Raw genomic sequence first — 23555 nt, 5'->3', positions numbered from 1 at the left:
CCCCCACTGAGGCACGTTCACGTCCTACTGCGCAGACTTTGCGCCATTGTGTCACATGATTCAAAACGGAGGGAGAAAATGCATGCTGTGGTGGTACCGAACCAAACGCCGCTTTGGGGTGGTCTGCAACTCCCCGCTTTTTGGTAGTGGACCTTCAACAAAGACGAAGGTTGGGGTAGAAAATATGATCTAAGGTATGAGTTAAACATGTCGATATGGTGTGCGCATGAGCGACTGTACAGTTGCAGCTATGTAATGACGGACCATGCTCGTGGGCATGTTGGTTCAGGGGAAGCCACACGTGCTAGCCTACCACCTTGAATGTTCAATTCACGAATTCACCAGCAACCATGTATTTTTACTCTGTGGTTTGTTAACGTTGCCTACTGTCTATTGTAGTTAGTCATAAACGCCGACGACGCAAGACTTTGTTTACAGCTGTAGCTACCTAGCATTGTTGAGAGGAGAACCGTGGGACTGGCGGATCCATCTTGGCACGCGGTGAAGACCACAGTAGTTACCTAGTGAGCTGAATGGCATTTATAGCCACTCCTGAGCCTAACGCTGATGGATGGATTGGCCTGGGGTTGTCCATTCATTTTGATGCAAACACTGACGGGTCTAGTCTGATTAATCAGGCTGTAATACCAAATTAATTGGTATATACAGCCTGAAACTAATGCCTGCAAAATCGTGTCAATGTTCCTGACAAGCTAGAATAAAATCACTTTAAAAATGACTACTGGTTGTCTGTGTGGTTTGTCCTTTAGCTGTTTGAAATTTGAGACAAAATATCCACAGTAAAGTATTGTTTACCAGGTAGTTAATTATATGGTTTGTATTGGCACAGGGGTCAAATTAGTTTTATATTGGATATATTGGTTCTATTCAATAGCTATAGATGGGTTAGCTGACAATATAAAAACAATGTAGCAGAAGTCTGAGTTGACAAGATTCTGCATAACCAGGTGGCTAGTTTAATTTTGTTTTTGATACCATGTGTTTTGACAATATGGCAAAAAATTAAAGAAACAACTGTAAAGATGTATTTGAGGGAAATATTGTATATATGTCAATATTCTAAGCTGAACCAGGCATGCCATGAAAATGGTATATTCTAAATCATGGGAGGATGGTGAACAATCCACACCTTTTTTTGTGTGGGGGGGAGGGGATTAAAAAAAATTTTTTTTAAAGGGTGGCTTGTTCTCCATCCTCCCCTGGATTATAATATACAATTTTTATTGCCATATCATGTGTAACAACTTTCGTCTGTTCCCTCGCCCGGGCTCAAACCAGGGGCCCTCTGCACACAGACAACTGACACCCACAAAGCATCGTTACCCATCGCTCCACAAAAGCCGTGGAGAACCACTACTTCAAGGTCTCAGAGCGAGTGACGTCACCGTTTGGGATGCTATTAGCGCGCACCACCGCTAACTCGCTAGCCATTTCACATCGGTTACACATGCTTGGTTTAATAGCTATTGACAAGAGAACAATATCCCATATGAAACTCAATCGGGAACCATATTTTTTATTTTACCTTTATTTTACTAGGCAAGTCAGTTAAGAACAAATTCTTATTTTCAATGACGGCCTAGGAACAGTGGGTTAACTGCCTGTTCATATACCTACTACCAGCTTTTAAAGTTATTAAACAATACTTTCCTTAAGATATTTTGTCTCAGCTGCGGAAGGACAAACTGCTCACAGAACTGGTACAGTACGTTTAAATGTAATATTACTAAATTCTGGCTTATAGGGAACGTTTAAACAATTTTGTAAACATTAGTTTCGGGCTGTATATATTAATTGTGTATTGCTGCCTGATTAATCAGACTGACAGCGCATGAGATCAACAACACTAGTGGTTTTGGATCAAGGCTAAAGTTAAGCGACAGTTGCAATTAGCTTTCGAAGTTGTAATAAGACAAATCTCAGTATCTGACAGAACTTTCTTGACCTTAATTTATTCAGATGGGGCACATGGGTTTTATTCCATGCTCACCCAAAAGGTGCAAAGAAAAATATATCATACGATCACAAACAACCAATACTTTATTTACTTACACTTCAGGTGAGAATGACATTGTAGCTTGATGCACAAATCTAAAACAACTATAAACCCGCTGGTAGGGATGGACTGGACAGAGAGAATCACAACACAAAGCACCAGCTTCATAAGTCTCTGTTTAATGCTCTAGGTCATATCTCTGGAAATAATTTTAACACAACATACAAAAAATTCAGTTTAAAATATTAAAACATGTCCCTTGATATCCCATACATGGAATGCTCCAAAAGCAAAATCAAGGTTGTGTGTAAGCACTTTGAACATCAGTGAACGACAAGCTCACATTTCATCCGGCTAATGTCTTAACACACATATCCATGCTCACTCTGGTATTCTTCTTGAATACATAAACAATGTTCTGCATATATTCCTGTTTCCATAAATTCTCAATGGTATACTTAAACAATAAAGCATGAGGTGTGGTATATTGGCCATATACCAAACATCTGAGGTCTGCCTTATTGCTATTATAAACTGGTTACCAACATAATTAGAGCAGTAAAAATAAAAGTTGTCATACCCATGGTATACGGTCTGATACACCACGGGTGTCAGCCAATCAGCATTCAGTGCTCAATACACCCAGTTTATAATTCTAAATAACTCAGTCACAATGTTAGGGGATTATTACAGTGGTAGTCCCGTGTAATGTTATTCTAAGGTTAAATGAGAATACAGATTAAGAACGTGTAGCACACTTTTGGACAGAAGATGCTTATCATAGAGATAAGGGAGTTCGTTAGCAAAGCAGCAAATACCAATGTTCAATACCTACCACCTACAGTACAGTGTACACTAAGGACATAGGGACTGCTTTTATAATCAAATGCTGCATAAACTTCAAAAGATGCATAATACTATAGAATTTTCCATTATAAAGTTCTGTTTATCAGTCAAATGTACCATTTTAAATATCAGTAGTATTATTGTTCTTTGTTGAATGTAATCATAAGGCTGATTGTGTATCAATGTGAAGTCCTTAGTTTAAAGTACAACATGACACTGCATATGACTGGCAATAAAATGGGGAGAAAGGTTCATTGAGATATGCACTTCAATCCAAGAAATGCTGGTAAGCAGCTGTTTTCAGAAACTTCACTGGAGGGCAGTAGTGAGTGACCAACCATCCACAACCAACTTGTCAGTTTGAAATCTGTAGGGCAGAGGAGCAGGCATGTTGTTCAAAATATAAATCACACATTAATGATAGTGTCTTCATATTCCTCATCCCTGACTTCTTGCTGCAAGGTATCCATTGAGTCCCCCTGCCTCCCACTCTCCTCTTCAGTACAGTTGCAGTTAGGGCCAATGATGTAGCGGTAGTCTCCACCAATAGCCAGAGCTGCCCCAGAAGACACCATGAGCCAGTCTTTCTCATCCTCCTCCATTCCCACACACTGCCAGGGCATTGCTGACCACGAGGGGCCCTCCCCTGGGCCCAGTGCCCCTGGCTCCCCCTCGTCACTCTCCAGGTTAACGTAGAGAAGGGCCTCCTTCATAAAACTAGGCCCTGGGGACAGGCTGGCCCATAGCCCCTCCAGCTGGTCAATCAGGTGCTGGAAACTGGGGCGGCACTTGGGAACAGGGCTCCAGCAGCTATGCATGATCTCGTACCTGGAAAAAGATTCAAACTGTCAGGTCATTATTGGAAAAGTCTTCTCAATGAGGTACAAGGTTAAATACAGTAAAATATTACATTTTCTGGCACCAATGATAATTTCATTGTTTAAGTCATTTGAAAAGTATAATATAACCAATCACGATTTGTCAATGCCTGAGTTTTTTCTACCACATCCAGTGGATCACTCACATGTCATCTTGGCAGTCAGGTGGTTGTTTGAGCCTCTCTCCCTTGATGAGGTACTCGTAGATTTCAGAGTTCTCCACCCCAGGGTAGGGGGTCTGTCCACGTGCCATGATCTCCCACATGGTGACTCCAAACGCCCACTGGTGGGAAACAGTCAGTTAACTTCTGGGGGCGCTAAAGGCAAAGATAACGAATTGACAGTTCCCGAAAACATCTTATCGATGAAACAGACTTAGTGAACATCTGGGGCCACTACATGGTTTAAAAAAATGCTAAAATTCAATTAACACATCTGAAAACAAAATCTGCATTTTATCTTTGATGTATTGACTTACATTACAAAACAAATGTAATCCTTTCCACAAAGCTGATTTGAAGAGGGATCCCCAACTAAAATATTGCTGTCTTACAGTGTCAATATAATTTTGAAAGTGATGCTATGACCACTGAGGGTGCGTCTGGTTGTACGTAACGTACCACATCACTCTGAGTAGTGTAGACATTGTCAGCAAGGCTCTCCAGTGCTATCCACTTGACAGGCAGCTTTGAGACGGATCCTTGTCTGTAGTAGTCACCACTGTAGATTTTCTTTGAAAGGCCAAAGTCTGCCACACAGACTGTCAAGTTTTCACTCAGCCTATGAATAAAGGAGTGGAGATGGTCACAATCTAACCCTGAGGCAGAACCAAGCTCTAGTAAATTCAGTGTGTAAAACATATTAAAGGGAGTTCCAGTTAAGAAATAGAGTAAAGTGACAGGCTGCGTCTTAAAATTATGCCCCATTTCGGGGTTTGTACGCTCATGAGAATCATGGAAAAGTCATGATATTTTAAAATGGTGTTTCAGGCCTGGAAAAGTTTTAGAAAATGTACTTAATAATTTTTGTTAATTTAATTTATTTATTAGGAATCGTTTGTACATATCAGTCAGGATCAGAATGACACTTTAGCCAAATATTTTTGCTAGGATTAAATGTCAGGAATTATGAAATTAAGTTTAAATGTATTTGGCTAAGGTGTATGTAAACTTCCGACTTCAACTGTACATACACATAATGTACATAAATATGAAGTCGGAAGTTTAAATACACCTTAGCCAAATACATTTAAACTCAATTGTTCACAGTTCCTGACATTTAATCCTAGGAAAATTCCGTTTTAGGTCAGTTAGGATCACCACTTTAATTTAAGAATGTGAAATGTCTAGAGAGAATTATTTCTTTCAGCTTTTATTTCTTTCATCACATTCCCAGTGGGTCATAAGTTTACATATACTCAATTAGTATTTGGTAGCATTGGCTTTAAATGGTGTAACTTGGGTCAAACTTTTTAGGTAGCCTTCCACAAGCTTCACACAATAAGTTGGGTGAATTTTGGCCCATTCCTCCTAACAGAGCTGGTGTAACTGAGTCAGGTTTGTAGGCACACGTTTTTTCAGTTCTGCCCACAAATATAGGGTTGAGGTCAGGGCTTTGTGATGTCCACTCCAATACCTTGATTTTGTTGTCCTTAAGCCATTTTGCCACAACTTTGGAAGTATGCTTCAGGTCATTGTTCATTTGGAAGACCCAATTGTGACCAAGCTTTAACTTCCTGACTGATGTTTTGAGATGTTGCTTCAATATATCCACATCATTTTCCTTCCCTCATGATGCCATCTATTTTGTGAAGTGCACCAGTCCCTCCTGCAGCAAAGCACTCCCACAAGATGATGCTGCCATCCCCGTGCTTCACGTTCAGGATGGTGTTCTTCGGCTTGCAAGCATCCCCCTTTTTCCTCCAAACATAACGATGGTCATTATGGCCAAACAGTTCTATTTTTGTTTCATCAGACGAGAGGACATTTCTCCAAAAAGTATGATCTTTGTCCCCATGTGCAGTTGCAAACTGTAGTCTGGCTTTTTTTATGGTGGTTTTGGAGCAGTGGTTTCTTCCTTGCAGAGCAGCCTTTTAGATTATGTTGATGTAGGACTCGTTTTACTGTGGATATAGATACTTTTGTACCTGTTTCCTCCAGCATCTTCACAAGGTCCTTTGCTGTTGTTCTGGGATTGATTTGCACTTTTCGCATCAACGTGCGTTCATCACTAGGAGACAGAACACATCTTATTCCTGAGCGGAATGACGGCTGTGTGGTCCCATGGTGTTTATACTTGCGTACTATTGTTTGTACAGATGAACGTGGTACCTTCAGGAGTCTGGAAATTGCTCCCAAGGATGAACCAGACTTGTGGAGATCCACAATTTTTTTTCTGATGTCTTGGCTGATTTCTTTTGATTTTCCCCCAATGTCAAGCAGAGGGACTGAGTTTGAAGGTAGGCCTTGAGATACACCCACACTTACACCTCCAATTGACTGAAATTATGTCAATTAGCCTATCAGAAGCTTCTAAAGCCATGACATCATTTTCAGGAATTTTCCAAGCTGTTTAGAGGCACAGTCAACTTAGTGTATGTAAACTTCTGACCCACTGGAATTGTGATACAGTGAATTAAAAGTGAAATAATCTGTCTGTAAACAATGGCTGGAAAAATTACTTGTGTCATGCACAAAGTAGATGTGCTAACAGACTTGCAAAAACTATACATTTGTGGAATGGTTGAAAAACAAGTTTTAATGACTCCAACTTGTGTATGTAAACTTCCGACTTAAACTGTACATACAGTGAAAACTTCCAAACTATGAAATAACACATATGGAATCATGTAGTAACCAAAAAAGTGTTAAACAAATCAAAGTAGCCACACCTTGATGACGGCTTTGCACACTCATGGCAAGAGTGTGCAAATATATAAAATAGTAAAAGATCAAGACAAACCCTTGAATAAGTAGGCGTGTCCAAATTTTTGACTGGTGCTATATATATATCTTGGCAGCGATTACAGACTTGAGTCTTCTTGGGTATGACGCTACAAGCTTGGCACACCTGTATTTGGGGAGTTTCTCCCATTCTTCTCTGCAGATCCTCCCAAGCTCGGTGAGGTTGGATGGGGAGTATCACTGCACAGCTATTTTCAGGTCTCTCCAGAGATGTTTGATCGGGTTCATGTTCAGGGTCTGACTGAGCCACTCAAGGACATTCAGAGACTTGTCCCGAAGCTACTCCTGCATTGTCTTGGTTGTGTGCTTATGGTTGTTGTCTTGTTGGAAGGTAAACCTTTGCCCCAGTCTGAGGTCCTGAGTGCTCTGGAGTAGGTTTTTGTCAAGGTTCTCTCTGTACTTTGCTCCATTAATCTTTCCCTCGGTCCTGATTAGTCTCCCAGTCCCTACCACTGAAAAACATCCCCACAACATGATGCTGCCACCACCATGCTTCACTGTAAGGATGGTGCCAGGTTTCCTCCAGACGTGAAGCTTCGCATTCAGGCCAAAGAGTTCAATCTTGGTGTCATTAGACCAAAGAGTCTTGCTTGTCATAGCCTGAGAGTCCTGTAGGTGCCTTTTGGCAAACTCCAAGCGGGCTGTCATGTGCCTTTTACTGATGAGTGGCTTCTGTCTAGCCACTCTGCCATAAAGGCCTGATTGGTGGAGTGCTGCAGAGATGGTTGTCCTTCTGGAAGGTTCTCCCATCTCCAAAGAGGAACTCTAGAGTGACCATCGGGTTCTTGGTCCCCTCCCTGACCATGGTCCTTCACCCCCGATAGCTCAGTTTGACCGGGCAGCCAGCTCTAGGAAGTCTCTTGGTGGTTCCAAACATCTTCCATTTACGAATGATGGAGGCCACTGTGTTATGGGGATCTTCAAAGTTGCAGAAATGTCTTTGTACCCTTCCCCAGATCTGTGCCTCGACACAATCCTGTCTCTGAGCTCTACGGACAGTTCCTTCGACCTCATGGCTTGGTTTTTGCTCTGACATGCACTGTCAACTGTGGGACCTTATATAGACAGGTGTGTGCCTTTCCAAATCATGTCCAATCAATTGAATTTACCAAAGGTGGATTTTAACCATCTTAAGGATGATCAATGGAAACAGGATGCACTTGAGCTCAATTTCTCATAGCAAAGAGTCTGAATACTTATGTAAAAAGTGTCTAAAAACGTGTTTTTGCTTTGTCATTATGGGGTAGTGTGTGTAGATTGCTGAATATTTGTATTTATTTAATTCATTTTTGAATAAGGCTGTAACGTAACAAAATGTGGAAAAAGTCAAGGGGGCTGAATATTTTCCGAAGGCACTGTAGATATATTTAAAAAAATGTTTTTAAGGAACTCTCATTCCGGCTTTAAACTTATTCTTGAAAGTTGTAATAGTAGATTGCACAAGGTGCAATTTCGAAATTGGGTAGTGCATCATCAGTTCCTCTTGTCAGTCATTGCATACCTTAGAGAGCTATTTATAACTTGTAAGAACTGTCCAGATCAACTAGCCCATGTCAGCTAACGTTTATTTTTAGATTAGTTTTTTTTAATAGATATTATACTTTTTTTTGTCACTCATATCACATGAATACAGATGGCAAAATGTATAGAATTGAAAGAAGGGGTGTGCATAGTTTGTGTCATGAACAGTGCCTGTGCCCATAGAAATAGTAATGGAGGGCGGCACAGGATGCTCCCCAATGCTCAATGCTCCCCAATGCTGTGCACTAGTTTTAGTGCACTAGTTTTGACCAGGGCCCATAGGGCTCTGATAGAAAGTAGTGCCCTTTATAGAGAATAGGGTGCCATTTGAGATGGAGCCACTGTCTACTCTGCTGGTAATTCACTCACATGCAGTTGCGTGCAGCCAGATCCCTGTGTATGATGCTTTTGTTGCTCAGGTACTCCATTCCACGAGCGATGTCCAACATAAACTGAATGAGCATCTGCAGTGACACTGTCTGTGTGAGGGAGAGACCGCAACATTACTTTGTTAAAACATGATTTGAAGATATGCATCAATTAGAAAGTGTCCTGGAAAAGAAATATTTGGCCCCACTAAGACTTGTCTTTCCAGTATAGTCTATAACAGGAAATTATGGAATGATTTAAACATGCATCTAAACTGACAACTAACAGAGGAAGACCTTGAATGTAAGATAATACAAATATATGCATCTAGACATTATGGAGATCAAGTTTATAAATTGCCTGGATGGGCTGATGAGACAGTGGATAGAACAGAGTAAATAGGCATTTTAATGTCATAGATTTAGCTGGTGGTAACGGTGGAATGGAATGCGGTATTAATCCATCAGCATTCAGGATTAGATCCACACGTTGTATAAAGTAACTGTTTGTGTTACTGTTTGTATCAATATACACTCAGTGGCCAGTTTTAGGTTCACCAACCCTGTTCATGAAAATGGTGCTCTCCTACAGACAGTGGGTCACGTGGCTGTGATTTGCTAAAAAAAGCAAGCAGACAGACATTCAGTTACTGTTCGATTGAACATTAGAATGGGCAAAACAAGTGACCTACGTATGTTCGTCAGTGGCGCGTCGTCCTGGGCTTTTCATGCACGACAGTGTCTAGGGTTTACCGAGAATGGTGCGAGAGAGAAAAAACATCCAGTCAGCGGAAGTCCTGTGGGTGAAAACAGCTCCTTGATGAGAGAGGTTGAAGAAGAATGGCAAGAATTGTGCAATCTAACAGGTGGGCCACAAACAGACAAATAATAATAATAATAACGGGGCAGTACAACAGTGGTGTGCAGAACGGCAATTTGGAACACAACTCGTCGGTCCTTGTTATGGATGGGCTATTGCAGTAGACTATCACACTGGGTTCTACTCCTATCAGCTGGAAAAAGATTGCCTTGTCTGATGAATCCCCGTTCCTGATGGCAGAGTCAGGATTTGGCTTTTGCGGCATAAGTCCATGGCCTCATCTTGCCTGGTGTCAATGGTACAGGCAGTTGGTGTAATTAATGTTTTCCTGGCACACGTTAGGTCCCTTGATACCAATTGAGCAACGTTTCTATGCCCTGAAGAATTCAGGCGGTTCTGGAGGAAAAGGGGTTCGACCCCGTGCTAGATGGGTATACCTAATAAACTGGCCACTGAGTGTTTATGTCCCTGAATTGGCTATCTATTTTAGTATGCATACAAGAGTGTATAAAACGTATAGGTGACTACTCACAAAGGGCTCGTCTCCAAGGCGGGACATGAGCAGAAAGGTGTGAAGATCCCCATGCTTCATGAAGGGCAGGATAACCATGGGGATGGGCAACCGTTGCTGAGGCCGCCTGTGCAAACTCACTCCTAGAGAATAAAAATATATTCAATCAACAACTCAGCAGAACAAGTCAGTCGAAGCCAGGACCAACTCCAGGCATAAGTGACATAAATGGTTGCTTAGGGCCGCAGGCTGCTAGGGGACCCCCAACCTAACCCCCCCCTTTAGTGTTTAGGAACTCACTAATGAGAGTAAGATTAGTAGAATACACCAGGTGCAATTTAAACTCTGGTTGTGCATCAGCAGTTTCTCTTGTTATGTCAGTTACTGACAGTCACTCAATTAGCCATGTCAACTAACAATTTTTAGATGAGTAGTTTGTCTAGCCAGCTATCATGGCTGAATACAGACAGGGCACTCGCCCAGGGGCCCTGACCTCCAGGTTGCCCCCATTGATTTTGTTTGTCATTTTCACTCATATCATATTAGATATCCACCCCATGGCAAAATTAGGAGAATTGCATGAAATTCTTTATAAAATGTAAATAAATAAAAATGTCAGGCCATCGTAAAATCTGTAGAATTGCAGTTAACTTAATTTAAAACTGCAACATTTTCTCTATACCCCTTGGCAAAATGTGCAAAATTGCAGGAAATTAACTTAAAGCGTAATATGTTTTTCTCTCCGCATCAAGAGGGGGGACACAAATGTTTTGCCATGAGGTGGGGGCTCCTCCAACCAAATCTCGCTTAGGGCCCCCATAAGACTAGGGCCGGCCCTGGTCAAAGCACATTGATTGATGGGCAACTCTTAAAACACTCCGTTTCTGATCCTAAGTAGCCTTACTTGTTGTTGTATTATATGTGCAAGCTGTTATTATTTGGAATCTGGCAATGCCTTTCTTAATTGCCCCTAAGGATATAAATAAAGTTAGATTTAATTGAAGTGAGTCGGCGGAAGTAAAATGTGTCTTCACTGCCACTTAACCAATGAGCTGGATGACATTTGGATGGTGGAAGTCCTTCATGTAAGCAGCCTCTTTCAGGCACTGCTCAATATCACATGATGAGTTGATATCCGCTGATGTAAAAAGGACAGAAAACATAAATGATCATAACTTCCAAGGACTTATTAGTTCACATTATACAGGTACAATTATCATGTGTATCAATGTATTATCCACTGACACACTCATAAGAACAGGGCTGTTAACCCCGGGATCATGGCTAAATTCCAAACCTGGCCCCATTACATCATGGCCATCAAATCATCCCCCTCATTCCTAATTGGTATATATCACTCCTCACCTCTCCACATGATAGCTGATGTGTGGTGAGCGTTTGGGCACCAAAATGGTCGCCGTGCTTCACCCAGCTGAGTGCTACACATTGGTGGTGGATGAGGGGAGTTTCCCCCTACTATGTAAAGCGCTTTGAGTTCCTACGTTGGTAGAAAAGCACGATATAAATCTGCTAAATTATGATTATATAAAAAAGGCAGTTATAATGTAAAAGTCTCACTTTTTAGCACCTTCACTGCAACCTTCTGTTGCACAGTGCTGTCCTCCATCTTTAGGAAGGCCTCACGCACTGAGCCAAACTCACCTAAACAGACATCACTGGCACGTTACTCCTCAAACAACTCAACATATTCCAAAATATAATACAGACATTGTCTTGTTATTTAGCAATACACAGTTATGGTTATAGGCCATGCCAGACTTTTGTAAATGCTCTATTTCAATTTTTAAAAATGTCACATGCTTCATAAACAGGTGTAGACCAACAGTGAAATGCTTGCCCTTCCCAACAATGCAAAGAGAATAAATAGAAATAATAATAATGAAGAATATATATACAGTAACGATAACTTGGTTATTTACACGGGTTACCAGTACCAAGTCCATGTGCACGGGTAGGAGGTAGCTGAGGTAGTACAATATGTGCCTTCGGAAAGTATTCAGACCCATTGACCTTTTCCACTTTGTTACATTACAGCCTCATTCTAAAACAAAATACCCCACAATGACAAAGCAAAAACAGGTTTTTAGAAATTGTTGCAAATGTGTTGAAAATAAACAGATACCTTATTTACATAAGTATTCAGACCCTTTGCTATGAGACTGAGCTCAGGTGCATCCTGTTTCCATTGATCATCCTTGAGATGGTTCTACTACTTGATTGGAGTCCACCTGTGGTAAATGTAATTGATTGGGCATGATTTGAAAAAAGGCACACCTGTCTATATAAGGCCCCACAGTTGACAGTGCATGTCAGAGTAAAAACCAAGCCAGGATGTCGAAGGAATTATCCGTAGAGCTCCGAGACAGGATTGTTTCGAGGCACAGATCTGAGGAAGGGTATCAAAAACATTTTGTTTGCAGCATTGAATGTCCCCAAGAACACAGTAGCCTCCATCATACTTAAATGGAAGAAGTTTGGAACCACCAAGACTCTTCCTAGAGCTGGCCGCCCGGCCAAACTGAGCAATCAGAGGAGAAAGGCCTTGGTCAGGGATGTGACCAAGAACTCGATGGTCACTCTGACAGAGCTCCAGAGTTCCTCTGTGGAGATGGGAAAACCTTCCAGAAGGACAACCATCTCTGCAGCACTACACCAATCAGGCCTGTATGGTAGAGTAGCCAGACGGAAGCCACTCCTCAGTAAAAGACACATGACAGCCTGCTTGGAGTTTTCCAAAAAGCACCTAAAGGACTCTCAGACCATGAGAAACAAGATTCACTGGCCTGAAGAACTCTTTGGCCTGAATGTCAAGCATCACGTCTGGAGGAATCCTGGCACCGTCCCCACGGTGAAGCATGGTGGTGGAAGCATCATGCTGTGGGGATGTTTTTTAGCGACAGAGACTTGGAGATTAGTCAGGATCCAGGGAAAGATAAATGGAGCAAAGTACAGACAGATCCCTGATGAAAACCTGCTCCAGAGTGCTAAGGACCTCAGACTGGGGTGAAGGTTCAGCTTCCAACAAGACAATGATCAGTGGGCAGTGTGGGGTGCAATAGAGATCGCATCATCTTTTTTATTAGATTTTTTATTTCACCTTTATTTAACCAGGTAGGCTAGTTGAGAACAAGTTCTCATTTGCAACTGCGACCTGGCCAAGATAAAGCATAGCAGTGTGAACAGACAACACAGAGTTACACATGGAGTAAACAATTAACAAGTCAATAATACAGTAGAAAAAAAGGAGAGTCTATATACATTGTGTGCAAAAGGCATGAGGAGGTAGGTGAATAATTACAATTTTGCAAATTAACACTGGAGTGATAAATGATCAGATGGTCATGTACAGGTAGAGATATTGGTGTGCAAAAGAGCAGAAAAGTAAATAAAAACAGTATGGGGATGAGTTAGGTAAAAATGGGAGGGCTATTTACCGATAGACTATGTACAGCAGCAGCGATCAGTTAGCTGCTCAGATAGTTGATGTTTAAAGTTGGTGAGGGAAACAAAAGTCTCCAACTTCAGCGATTTTTGCAATTCGTTCCAGTCACAGGCAGCAGTGAACTGGAACGAAAGGCGGCCAAATGAGGTGTTGGCTTTAGGGATGATCAGTGAGATACACCTGCTGGAGCGCGTGCTACGGATGGGTGTTGCCATCGTGACCAGTGAACTGAGATAAGGCGGAGCTTTACCTAGCATGGCCTTGTAGATGACCTGGAGCCAGTGGGTCTGGCGACGAATATGTAGCGAGGGCCAGTCGACTAGAGCATACAGGTCTCAGTGGTGGGTGGTATAAGGTGCTTTAGTGACAAAACGGATGGCACTGTGATAAACTGCATCCAGTTTGCTGAGTAGAGTGTTGGGAGCAATTTTGTAGATGACATCGCGAAGTCGAGGATCGGTAGGATAGTCAGTTTTACTAGGGTAAGTTTGGCGGCGTGGGTGAAGGAGGCTTTGTTGCGGAATAGAAAGCAGACTCTTGATTTGATTTTCGATTGGAGATGTTTGATATGAGTCTGGAAGGAGAGTTTACAGTCTAGCCAGACACCTAGGTACTTATAGATGTCCACATATTCAAGGTCGGAACCATCCAGGGTGGTGATGCTGGTCAGGCGTGCGGGTGCAGGCAGCGAACGGTTGAAAAGCATGCATTTGGTTTTACTAGCGTTTAAGAACAGTTGGAGGCCACGGAAGGAGTGTTGTATGGCATTGAAGCTCGTTTGGAGGTTAGATAGCACAGTGTCCAAAGACGGGCCGGAAGTATATAGAATGGTGTCGTCTGCGTAGAGGTGGATCAGGGAATCGCCCGCAGCAAGAGCAACATCATTGATATATACAGAGAAAAGAGTCGGCCCGAGAACTGAACCCTGTGGCACCCCCAGAGAGACTGCCAGAGGACCGGACAGCATGCCCTCCGATTTGACACACTGAACTCTGTCTGCAAAGTAATTGGTGAACCAGGCAAGGCAGTCATCCGAAAAACCGAGGCTACTGAGTCTGCCGGTAAGAATATGGTGATTGACAGAGTCGAAAGCCTTGGCAAGGTCGATGAAGACGGCTGTACAGTACTGTCTTTTATCGATGGCGGTTATGATATCATTGAGTACCTTGAGCGTGGCTGAGGTGCACCCGTGACCGGCTCGGAAACCAGATTGCACAGCGGAGAAGGTACGGTGGGATTCGAGATGGTCAGTGACCTGTTTGTTGACTTGGCTTTCGAAGACCTTATATAGGCAGGGCAGGATGGATATAGGTCTGTAACAGTTTGGGTGCAGGGTGTCTCCCCCTTTGAAGAGGGGGATGACTGCGGCAGCTTTCCAATCCTTGGGGATCTCAGACGATATGAAAGAGAGGTTGAACAGGCTGGTAATAGGGGTTGCGACAATGGCGGCGGATAGTTTCAGAAATAGAGGGTCCAGATTGTCAAGCCCAGCTGATTTGTACGGGTCCAGGTTTTGCAGCTCTTTCAGAACATCTGCTATCTGGATTTGGGTAAAGGAGAACCTGGAGAGGCTTGGGCGAGTAGCTGCGGGGGGGGGGCTGTTGGCCCGAGGTTGGAGTAGCCAGGCGGAAGGCATGGCCAGCCGTTGAGAAACGCTTGTTGAAATTCGATAATCATGGGTTTATCGGTGGTGACCGTGTTACCTAGCCTCAGTGCAGTGGGCAGCTGTGAGGAGGTGCTCTTGTTCTCCATGGACTTCAGTGTCCCAGAACTTTTTGGAGTTGGAGCTACAGGATGCAAACTTCTGCCTGAAGAAGCTGGCCTTAGCTTTCCTGACTGACTGCGTGTATTGGTTCCTGACTTCCCTGAACAGTTGCATATCGCGGGGACTATTCGATGCTATTGCAGTCCGCCACAGGATGTTTTTGTGCTGGTCGAGGGCAGTCAGGTCTGGAGTGAACCAAGGGCTGTATCTGTTCTTAGTTCTGCATTTTTGAACGGAGCATGCTTATCTAAAATGGTGAGGAAGTTACTTTTAAAGAATGACCAGGCATCCTCAACTGACGGGATGAGGTCAATGTCCTTCCAGGATACCCGGGCCAGGTCGATTAGAAAGGCCTGCTCACAGAAGTGTTTTAGGGAGCGTTTGACAGTGATGAGGGGTGGTCGTTTGACTGCGGCTCCGTAGCGGATACAGGCAATGAGGCAGTGATTGCTGAGATCCTGGTTGAATGGCATATATTATTATTATTATTATAAGACAGCGGAGGTATATTTGGAGGGCCAGTTGGTCAGGATGACATCTATGAGGGTGCCCTTGTTTACAGATTTAGGGTTGTACCTGGTGGGTTCCTTGATGACTTGTGTGAGATTGTGGGCATCTAGCTTAGATTGTAGGACTGCCGGGGTGTTAAGCATATCCCAGTTTAGGTCACCTAACAGAACAAACTCTGAAGCTAGATGGGGGGCGATCAATTCACAAATGGTGTCCAGGGCACAGCTGGGAGCTGAGGGGGGTCGGTAGCAGGCGGCAACAGTGAGAGACTTATTTCTGGAGAGAGTAATTTTTTTAATTAGTAGTTTGAAATGTTTGGCTATGGACCTGGAAAGTATGACATTACTTTGCAGGCTATCTCTGCAGTAGACTGCAACTCCTCCCCCTTTGGCGGTTCCATCTTGACGGAAAATGTTATAGTTGGGTATGGAAATCTAAGAATTTTTGGTGGCCTTCTTGAGCCAGGATTCAGACACGGCAAGGACATCAGGGTTAGCAGAGTGTGCTAAAGCAGTGAGTAAAATAAACTTAGGGAGGAGGCTTCTGATGTTGACATGCATGAAACCAAGGCTTTTTCGATCACAGATTTCAACAAATGAGGGTGCCTGGGGACATGCAGGGCCTGGGTTTACCTACACATCACCCGCGGAACAGAGGAGGAGTAGTATGAGGGTGCGGCTAAAGGCTATCAAAACTGGTCGCCTAGGAGCAGATTTCTGGGCATGGTAGAATATATTCAGGGCATAATGCGCAGACAGGGGTATGGTGGGGTGCGGGTACAGCGGAGGTAAGTCCAGGCACTGGGTGATGATGAGAGAGGTTGTATCTCTGGACATGCTGGTTGTAATGGGTGAGGTCACCGCATATGTGGGAGGTGGGACAAAGGAGGTATCAGGGGTATGAAGAGTGGAACTAGGGGCTCCATTGTAAACTAAAACAATGATAACTAACCTGAACAACAGTATACAAGGCATATTGACATTTGAGAGAGACATACAGCGAGGCATACAGTAATCACAGGTGTTGAATTGGGAGAGCTAGCTAAACAGTAGGTGAGACAACAACAGCTAATCAGCTCGCACAACAACAGCAGGTAAAATGGCGTTGACTAGGCAGGGAGGGTCGGATGAACTACACACAGAGCCTGAGTGCGGCTGGGGCCGACAGATAAAACATAAACAAGCAGAATGGAGTACCGTGATTAATGGACAGTCCAGCATGCATCAGCTATGTAGCCAAGTGATCAGTGTCCAGGGGGCAGCGGTGGATGGGACTGGCGAGTATTATCCAGATAAAAAAAAAACTGGCTGGCTGTGCAGAAGGTAAAGCCGCTAACAATGACTAAATAGCTTGTCGCTAGTTAACTGGTTAGCTTCTGGAGGTTCTTGAATGTGTTTTAAAAATAATAGCGATTCCGTATCACATTGGGTGAGGCAGGTTACCGGAAGGTATAATCTAATTAAAAATCGAAAAGAGATTGAAAGTAAATATGGGTCCAGTGAGTGGTTGGGCTGGCTGGGGACGTGGCGATTCAGGCGATTCAGAAAGTTAGCAGGCCTGTGCTAACAAGCTAACAGTTAGTAGGCCGGGGCTGAGCAAGGTAGCAGTTAGCGGACCGGGGCTAAACAAGCTCGCAGTTAGCAGGCCGAATTAGCAAGCAAGCAGATAGCAAGGGCTGGAAAGTTAGTCTTTGGGGGACGTCGCGATGGGGTGAGTCTGTTTATGCCTCTTCATGCGGTGACATCGATAGACTGGTCGTGGGTCCGGATATTGTAGCCCAGGAGTATGCTTCGGTGGTAGCACAGGAGCTCTGGCCGGGCTAGCTTCAAGCTAAGTGGATGGAAACGCTCGCCAGGAGTAATAATCTGGGGTTGCAGTTAGCTAGTTAGCTAGTTGTGAAGATCCAGCTGAAAATGTTCTGTTTGCGGTGGGAATCCGGGGATTAAAAAATAATAATAATAGGTCCATTATGCTCTGGTTAGAGTCGCGTTGTTCAAACTGGCGAGAGCTTTCCGAGCTAAAGGTTAGCTGATGACCAGTTGGCTGATGACCGCTAGCAATGGTTAGCTGGCTAGCTTCAGTTGAGGGGTTCCGGACCCAAAGTAAAGATAAGTACTTTAGAAAGAAAAGCAGATCCGCGCTACATTGGGTGAGGCGGGTTGCAGGAGAGTATTTCGAAGTTGAGGTTTAGCAAAATGTTTTAAAAGATATGCGAAGAAAAATATGTAAAAAAACGATATATACAAGGGACACGATACGACAAGACGTCCGACTGCTACGCCATCTTGGATATGTTGGGGTGGTATGCGAATTGGAGTGGGTCCAGGGTGTCTGGGATAATGGTGTTGATGTGAGCCATGACCAGCCTTTCAAAGCATTTCATGGCTACAGTTGTGAGTGCTACGGGTTAGTAGTCATTTAGGCAGGTTACCTTGGTGTTCTTGGGCACAGGGACTATGGTGGTCTGCTTAAAACATGTTGGTATTACAGACTCGGACAGGGAGAGGTTGAAAATGTTGGTTTAGACACTTGCCAGTTGGTCTGCGTATGCTCTGAGTACTCGTCCTGGTAATCCGGGTGGCCTTGTGAACGTTAACCTGTTTAAAGGTCATCCATCAGCTAAGGAGAGGGTGATCACAGTCGTCTGGAATAGCTGATGCTCTCATGCATAGTTCAGTGTTCCTAGCCTCGAAGCGCACATAGAACGCATTTAGCTGGACTGGTAGGCTCGCTTCACTAGACAGCTCACAGCTGGGTTTCCCTTTGTAATCTGTGATAGTTTGCAAGCCCTGCTACATATGACGAACGTCAGAGTTAGTGTAGTAGGATTCAATCTTGATCCTGTATTGACACTTTGTCTGTTTGTATTGGTTCGTCAAAGGGCATAGCTGGATTTCTTATAAGTGTCCGGATTAGTGTCCCGCTCATTGAAAGCGACAGCTCTAGCCTTTAGCTCAGTGCAGATGTTGCCTGTCATCTATTGCTTCTGGTTGGGATATGTATGTAAGTACGCAGGCATGGTCACTGTGGGGGTGAGGGTATTATATTACTGCTAGATATTACTGCACTGTTGGAGCTAGAAAACAAGCATTTCGCTGCGCCTGCAATAACATCTGTAAATCTCTGTACGCGACCAATAAACTGATTTGATTTTGCACATTGCAGCATCAAACAATACATTGTAAAGGTTTTCTATCTAAATGTACTTTATCTGTTGAGCACAGCTAAGTGAAATAAACATAGGATGTCCCACCAACCTTTTCCCAAGATGTGTCCGAGGGTCAGTAGCCTTTCTGGGATCAGAACGTCTTGAAGCTTGGCCTTCAGATCGTCGTTGATACCCAAGCTGTCCACTGGTGGAAGACAGAGATACAATTCATTATTCACAACCCAGGTCCACTACAATACAGGTCAAGAGGCACCTTTTTGCCTATGTAGTGGGCCCAAAAGGTTCTGGTCAAAAGTAGTGCACTATATAGGGAATAGTGTGCCATTTAGGATGCAACGCACTGTAGTGCTTGTGCCATATGTGTCAATAGAGAAACATTTATTTGTGGAGGCTACAAGCCAAACATGACTGACTTTACTTACAGGTGGATTCTGGGAGCTCAGAGCAGGTCCTGTTGAATGACCTGGCTGCAGTGAAGGAGACCGTGCTCTCAGTCCCCGGTGGCTTGAACACAGACCTGCAAGGACAAGCAGAGCCCTATTATCCCATCTTTACGTTGGTGTTGTAAACTTGTAGATACATTGCCCCTGTGTTCAAATACTTCTAAAATGCATCCTTCCTCTCTTCCTAGAGATATTCCACTGATCAGACCAAAACATTGTTGAAGGGAATCTTGTGGAAACCTTGCTTTTCCTTATCCAATCATGTCAGCTCAGAAGAAAGAAGTGAAGAAGGATGCTGTCAAAGTATTCAAACAATGCCTCCGATTCTGGTATATACTGCAGAAAAATCTGCCTCTATGTGAAGGGGTGGTGCGCTGCTTTCAGACCATATAAATCCTTCTCACCCAAAAAATGATGTCTAGAGATATGTACAGTACGAATGGCTGTATTCTAGTAGAGAGAGAGAGACAATCATAGCCTACCCAAACTGTGTTTCCTTCCCTCTGCGGTGCACTAGGACTGTCAGGAGAAGCCCTACCATGGTGGCCACCAGCAGGCCCAGCAACAGACCCACCCACATATGGCCTCTCTGAGTCTGGGCTGCCACTGCTTTGTGGAACATAAACACACACAGTATAACAAACTAGCTTTACATACAACACAAAGCCGTGTCACCTTCAAATTTGGAGCATAGGTTTCAAAACAACTAGACTACTAGTGGATAGTGACAGAGGACATAAGTGACAGAGGGACTAATGTTGGATAGTGACAGAGGACACAATAGTGACAGAGGGACTAATAGTGGATAGTGACAGAGGGACTAATAGTGGATAGTGACAGAGGGACTAATAGTGGATAGGGACAGAGGGACTAATAGTGGATAGTGACAGAGGGACTAATGTTGGATAGTGACAGAGGGACTAATAGTGACAGAGGGACTAATAGTGACAGAGGGACTAATAGTGGATAGTGACAGAGGGACTAATAGTGGATAGTGACAGATGGACTAATAGTGACAGAGGGACTAATAGTGGATAGTGACAGAGGGACTAATAGTGACAGAGGGACTAATAGTGACAGAGGGACTAATAGTGACAGAGGGACTAATAGTGACAGAGGGACTAATAGTGACAGAGGGACTAATAGTGGATAGTGACAGATGGACTAATAGTGACAGAGGGACTAATAGTGGATAGTGACAGAGGGACTAATAGTGACAGAGGGACTAATAGTGGATAGTGACAGAGGGACTAATAGTGGATAGTGACAGATGGACTAATAGTGGATAGTGACAGAGGGACTAATAGTGGATAGTGACAGAGGGACTAATAGTGGATAGTGACAGAGGGACTAATAGTGGATAGTGACAGAGGGACTAATAGTGGATAGTGACAGAGGACATAAGTGACAGAGGGACTAATGTTGGATAGTGACAGAGGACACAATAGTGACAGAGGGACTAATAGTGGATAGTGACAGAGGGACTAATAGTGGATAGTGACAGAGGGACTAATAGTGGATAGGGACAGAGGGACTAATAGTGGATAGTGACAGAGGGACTAATAGTGGATAGTGACAGAGGGACTAATAGTGGATAGTGACAGAGGGACTAATAGTGGATAGTGACAGAGGGACTAATAGTGGATAGTGACAGAGGGACTAATAGTGGATAGTGACAGAGGGACTAATAGTGGATAGTAACAGAGGGATTAATGTTGGATAGTGACAGAGGGACTAATAGTGACAGAGGGACTAATAGTGACAGAGGGACTAATTGGATAGTGACAGAGGGACTAATGGTGGATAGTGACAGAGGGACTAATAGTGGATAGTGACAGAGGGACTAATAGTGGATAGTGACAGAGGGACTAATAGTGGATAGTGATTAATAGTGGATAGTGACAGAGGGACTAATAGTGGATAGTGACATAGGGACTAATAGTGGATAGTGACAGAGGGACTAATAGTGGATAGTGACAGAGGGACTAATAGTGGATAGTGACAGAGGGACTAATGTTGGATAGTGACAGAGGGACTAATAGTGACAGAGGGACTAATAGTGACAGAGGGACTAATGTTGGATAGTGACAGAGGGACTAATAGTGAGAGGGACTAATAGTGGATAGTGATTAATAGTGGATAGTGACAGAGGGACTAATAGTGGATAGTGACATAGGGACTAATAGTGGATAGTGACAGAGGGACTAATAGTGGATAGTGACAGAGGGACTAATAGTGGATAGTGACAGAGGGACTAATGTTGATAGTGACAGAGGGACTAATAGTGACAGAGGGACTAATAGTGACAGAGGGACTAATGTTGGATAGTGACAGAGGGACTAATAGTGACAGAGGGACTAATAGTGGATAGTGACAGAGGGACTAATAGTGACAGAGGGACTAATAGTGGATAGTGACAGAGGGACTAATGGTGACAGAGGGACTAATAGTGACAGAGGGACTAATCGTGGATAGTGACAGAGGGACTAATAGTGACAGAGGGACTAATAGTGGATAGTGACAGAGGGACTAATAGTGGATAGTGACAGAGGGACTAATAGTGGATAGTGACAGAGGGACTAATAGTGGATAGTGACAGAGGGACTAATAGTGGATAGTGACAGAGGGACTAATAGTGGATAGTGACAGAGGGACTAATAGTGGATAGTGATAGAGGAACTAATAGTGGATAGTGACAGAGGCCGTTTTTAGACTTGACAGTTCATACAGATTTTGTATTCTGATCATAGAGTTACGATAATGGAATTCCCCAACACGTCGTACGTCTACATTTAAATGTGTCCACATTGTGTCTGGATTCCCTTTTCCTAGGTTATATTGAAATACCAGTATGCAAACAGTGGAAAAGGCTAAATTTGACAACACAACTTGATGGCAGTAGCCATCTACTATAGCTAACGAACCAACTAACCTCTGTCGCCAGCCAGTAAAGCTAAAGGGATTGCAAACAGGTTAGCATAACTCTAGCCAAACATTTTTTTTTTCTAATTAGCTAGCATTTATGAAGCCAGGAAACACGTTCGCTTCTTTCGCTTCCAAAACACAAGTTTTCAGGAGACTTGTGTTGGTGAAGTGCTGATGACGTTTCCCACTGTATGCACTTTCTGAAGCCTGATTGAGTCCAGACTGCGGGTGGATCTCTCCTCAATACATCCCTGACCACCTGAAGTGGTCAGTCAGATCTGAACACAATCTGACCACAATGCGACTTGTTTGTCTTTTCAATACGATCTTTGTATTCTGATAGTAGCAGTCGCATGTAAGTGTCAAGTGTACACAACCAGCATGACAGAGGGACTGATTGCGGTGGAGTGACAGAAGGGCTCACTGACCTGAGGCGGGCATGACCAGTACAGGCTGGCTCCAGGGCCCACAGCCGGCCACTGTACACGCCGACACCTGGAAGGTGGCGTTGAAGAAACGACCTCCACCAGACAGGTGGGCCATGTTCTCTTTAAAGAGCAACGCCTCCTGGAACACAACAGCCAAAACGTACGTTAATGTGTGTTCTATTAAGACATATTGCTTTGAGTTTAAGAAACTTAAAAACAAAGCTTCCATTGCAAATTAGATCCAAGTAAGTGCTGGCCTTTTATCACAGATGCTTTGACACCACAGGAACAAAATATGAAATGTGACCTTTTAATTTATTTATTTTTTGAATTCTCTCCATTATGAGAAAAGATTACATTGAAGACCATGCAAGAGGACTTGGAATACATTTTGAACATTAATTTGGTGTTACAATTTCAGCAACGCAAATGCTCATGATCTTTAACCATTTTCAGGTCTTGCCATATATTTTAAAGTAGATTTAAATCAAAACTGTAACTCGGCAACTCAGGAACATTCCCAGTCTTCTTGGTAAGCAACTCCAGTGTAGATTTGACCTTGTGTTCTAGGTTATTGTCCTACTGAAAGGTGAATTGTCTGGTGGAAAGCAGACTGAACCAGGTTTTCCTCTAGGATTTTACCTGTGCTTAGCTCCATTACATTACATTTTTTTATCCTAATAAACTGCCCAGTTCTTAACGATTACAATCATACACCAAAACATGACACTTGAAAATATTGAGAGTGGTACTCAGTAATGTGTTGTATTTGCCCCAAATATAACACTTTGTATTCAAGAGAAAAAGTGAATTGCTTTGCCACATTTTTTGCAGTATTACTTTAATGCCTTGTTGCAAACAAGATGCTTTCTTGGGGAATATTTGTATTGTGTACAGACTTCCTTGTTTTTTCACTCTGTCAATTAGG

The 23555-nt window shown here is 43.3% G+C and overlaps 1 protein-coding gene across 2 annotated transcripts in view; it reads right to left on the bottom strand.

The window, feature by feature from the left end:
- Positions 1-2043: 2043 nt before the first annotated feature.
- LOC118368090 (tyrosine-protein kinase receptor TYRO3-like) overlaps positions 2044-23555 on the bottom strand; it is a 39296-nt gene continuing 17784 nt past the window's right edge. The window contains exons 9-19 of one of the 2 annotated variants that reach the window (XM_035751853.2): positions 22628-22766; positions 19757-19883; positions 19254-19348; positions 18920-19015; positions 11503-11586; positions 10970-11062; positions 9946-10067; positions 8595-8704; positions 4362-4521; positions 3888-4024; positions 2044-3691 (exon numbers count right to left, since the gene is read on the bottom strand). In XM_035751853.2, coding sequence (XP_035607746.1) covers positions 3271-3691; positions 3888-4024; positions 4362-4521; positions 8595-8704; positions 9946-10067; positions 10970-11062; positions 11503-11586; positions 18920-19015; positions 19254-19348; positions 19757-19883; positions 22628-22766 — 1584 coding nt within the window. In that variant the 3' untranslated portion in view covers positions 2044-3270. The remainder of the gene's footprint in view (positions 3692-3887; positions 4025-4361; positions 4522-8594; positions 8705-9945; positions 10068-10969; positions 11063-11502; positions 11587-18919; positions 19016-19253; positions 19349-19756; positions 19884-22627; positions 22767-23555) is intronic. The other variant, XM_035751854.2, reaches the window with a different exon arrangement.

Source organism: Oncorhynchus keta, chromosome 35, assembly GCF_023373465.1.
Source record: "Oncorhynchus keta strain PuntledgeMale-10-30-2019 chromosome 35, Oket_V2, whole genome shotgun sequence".
In the NCBI taxonomy this organism is placed as follows: domain Eukaryota; kingdom Metazoa; phylum Chordata; class Actinopteri; order Salmoniformes; family Salmonidae; genus Oncorhynchus; species Oncorhynchus keta.
This window is presented reverse-complemented; position numbering and strand designations above follow the sequence as displayed.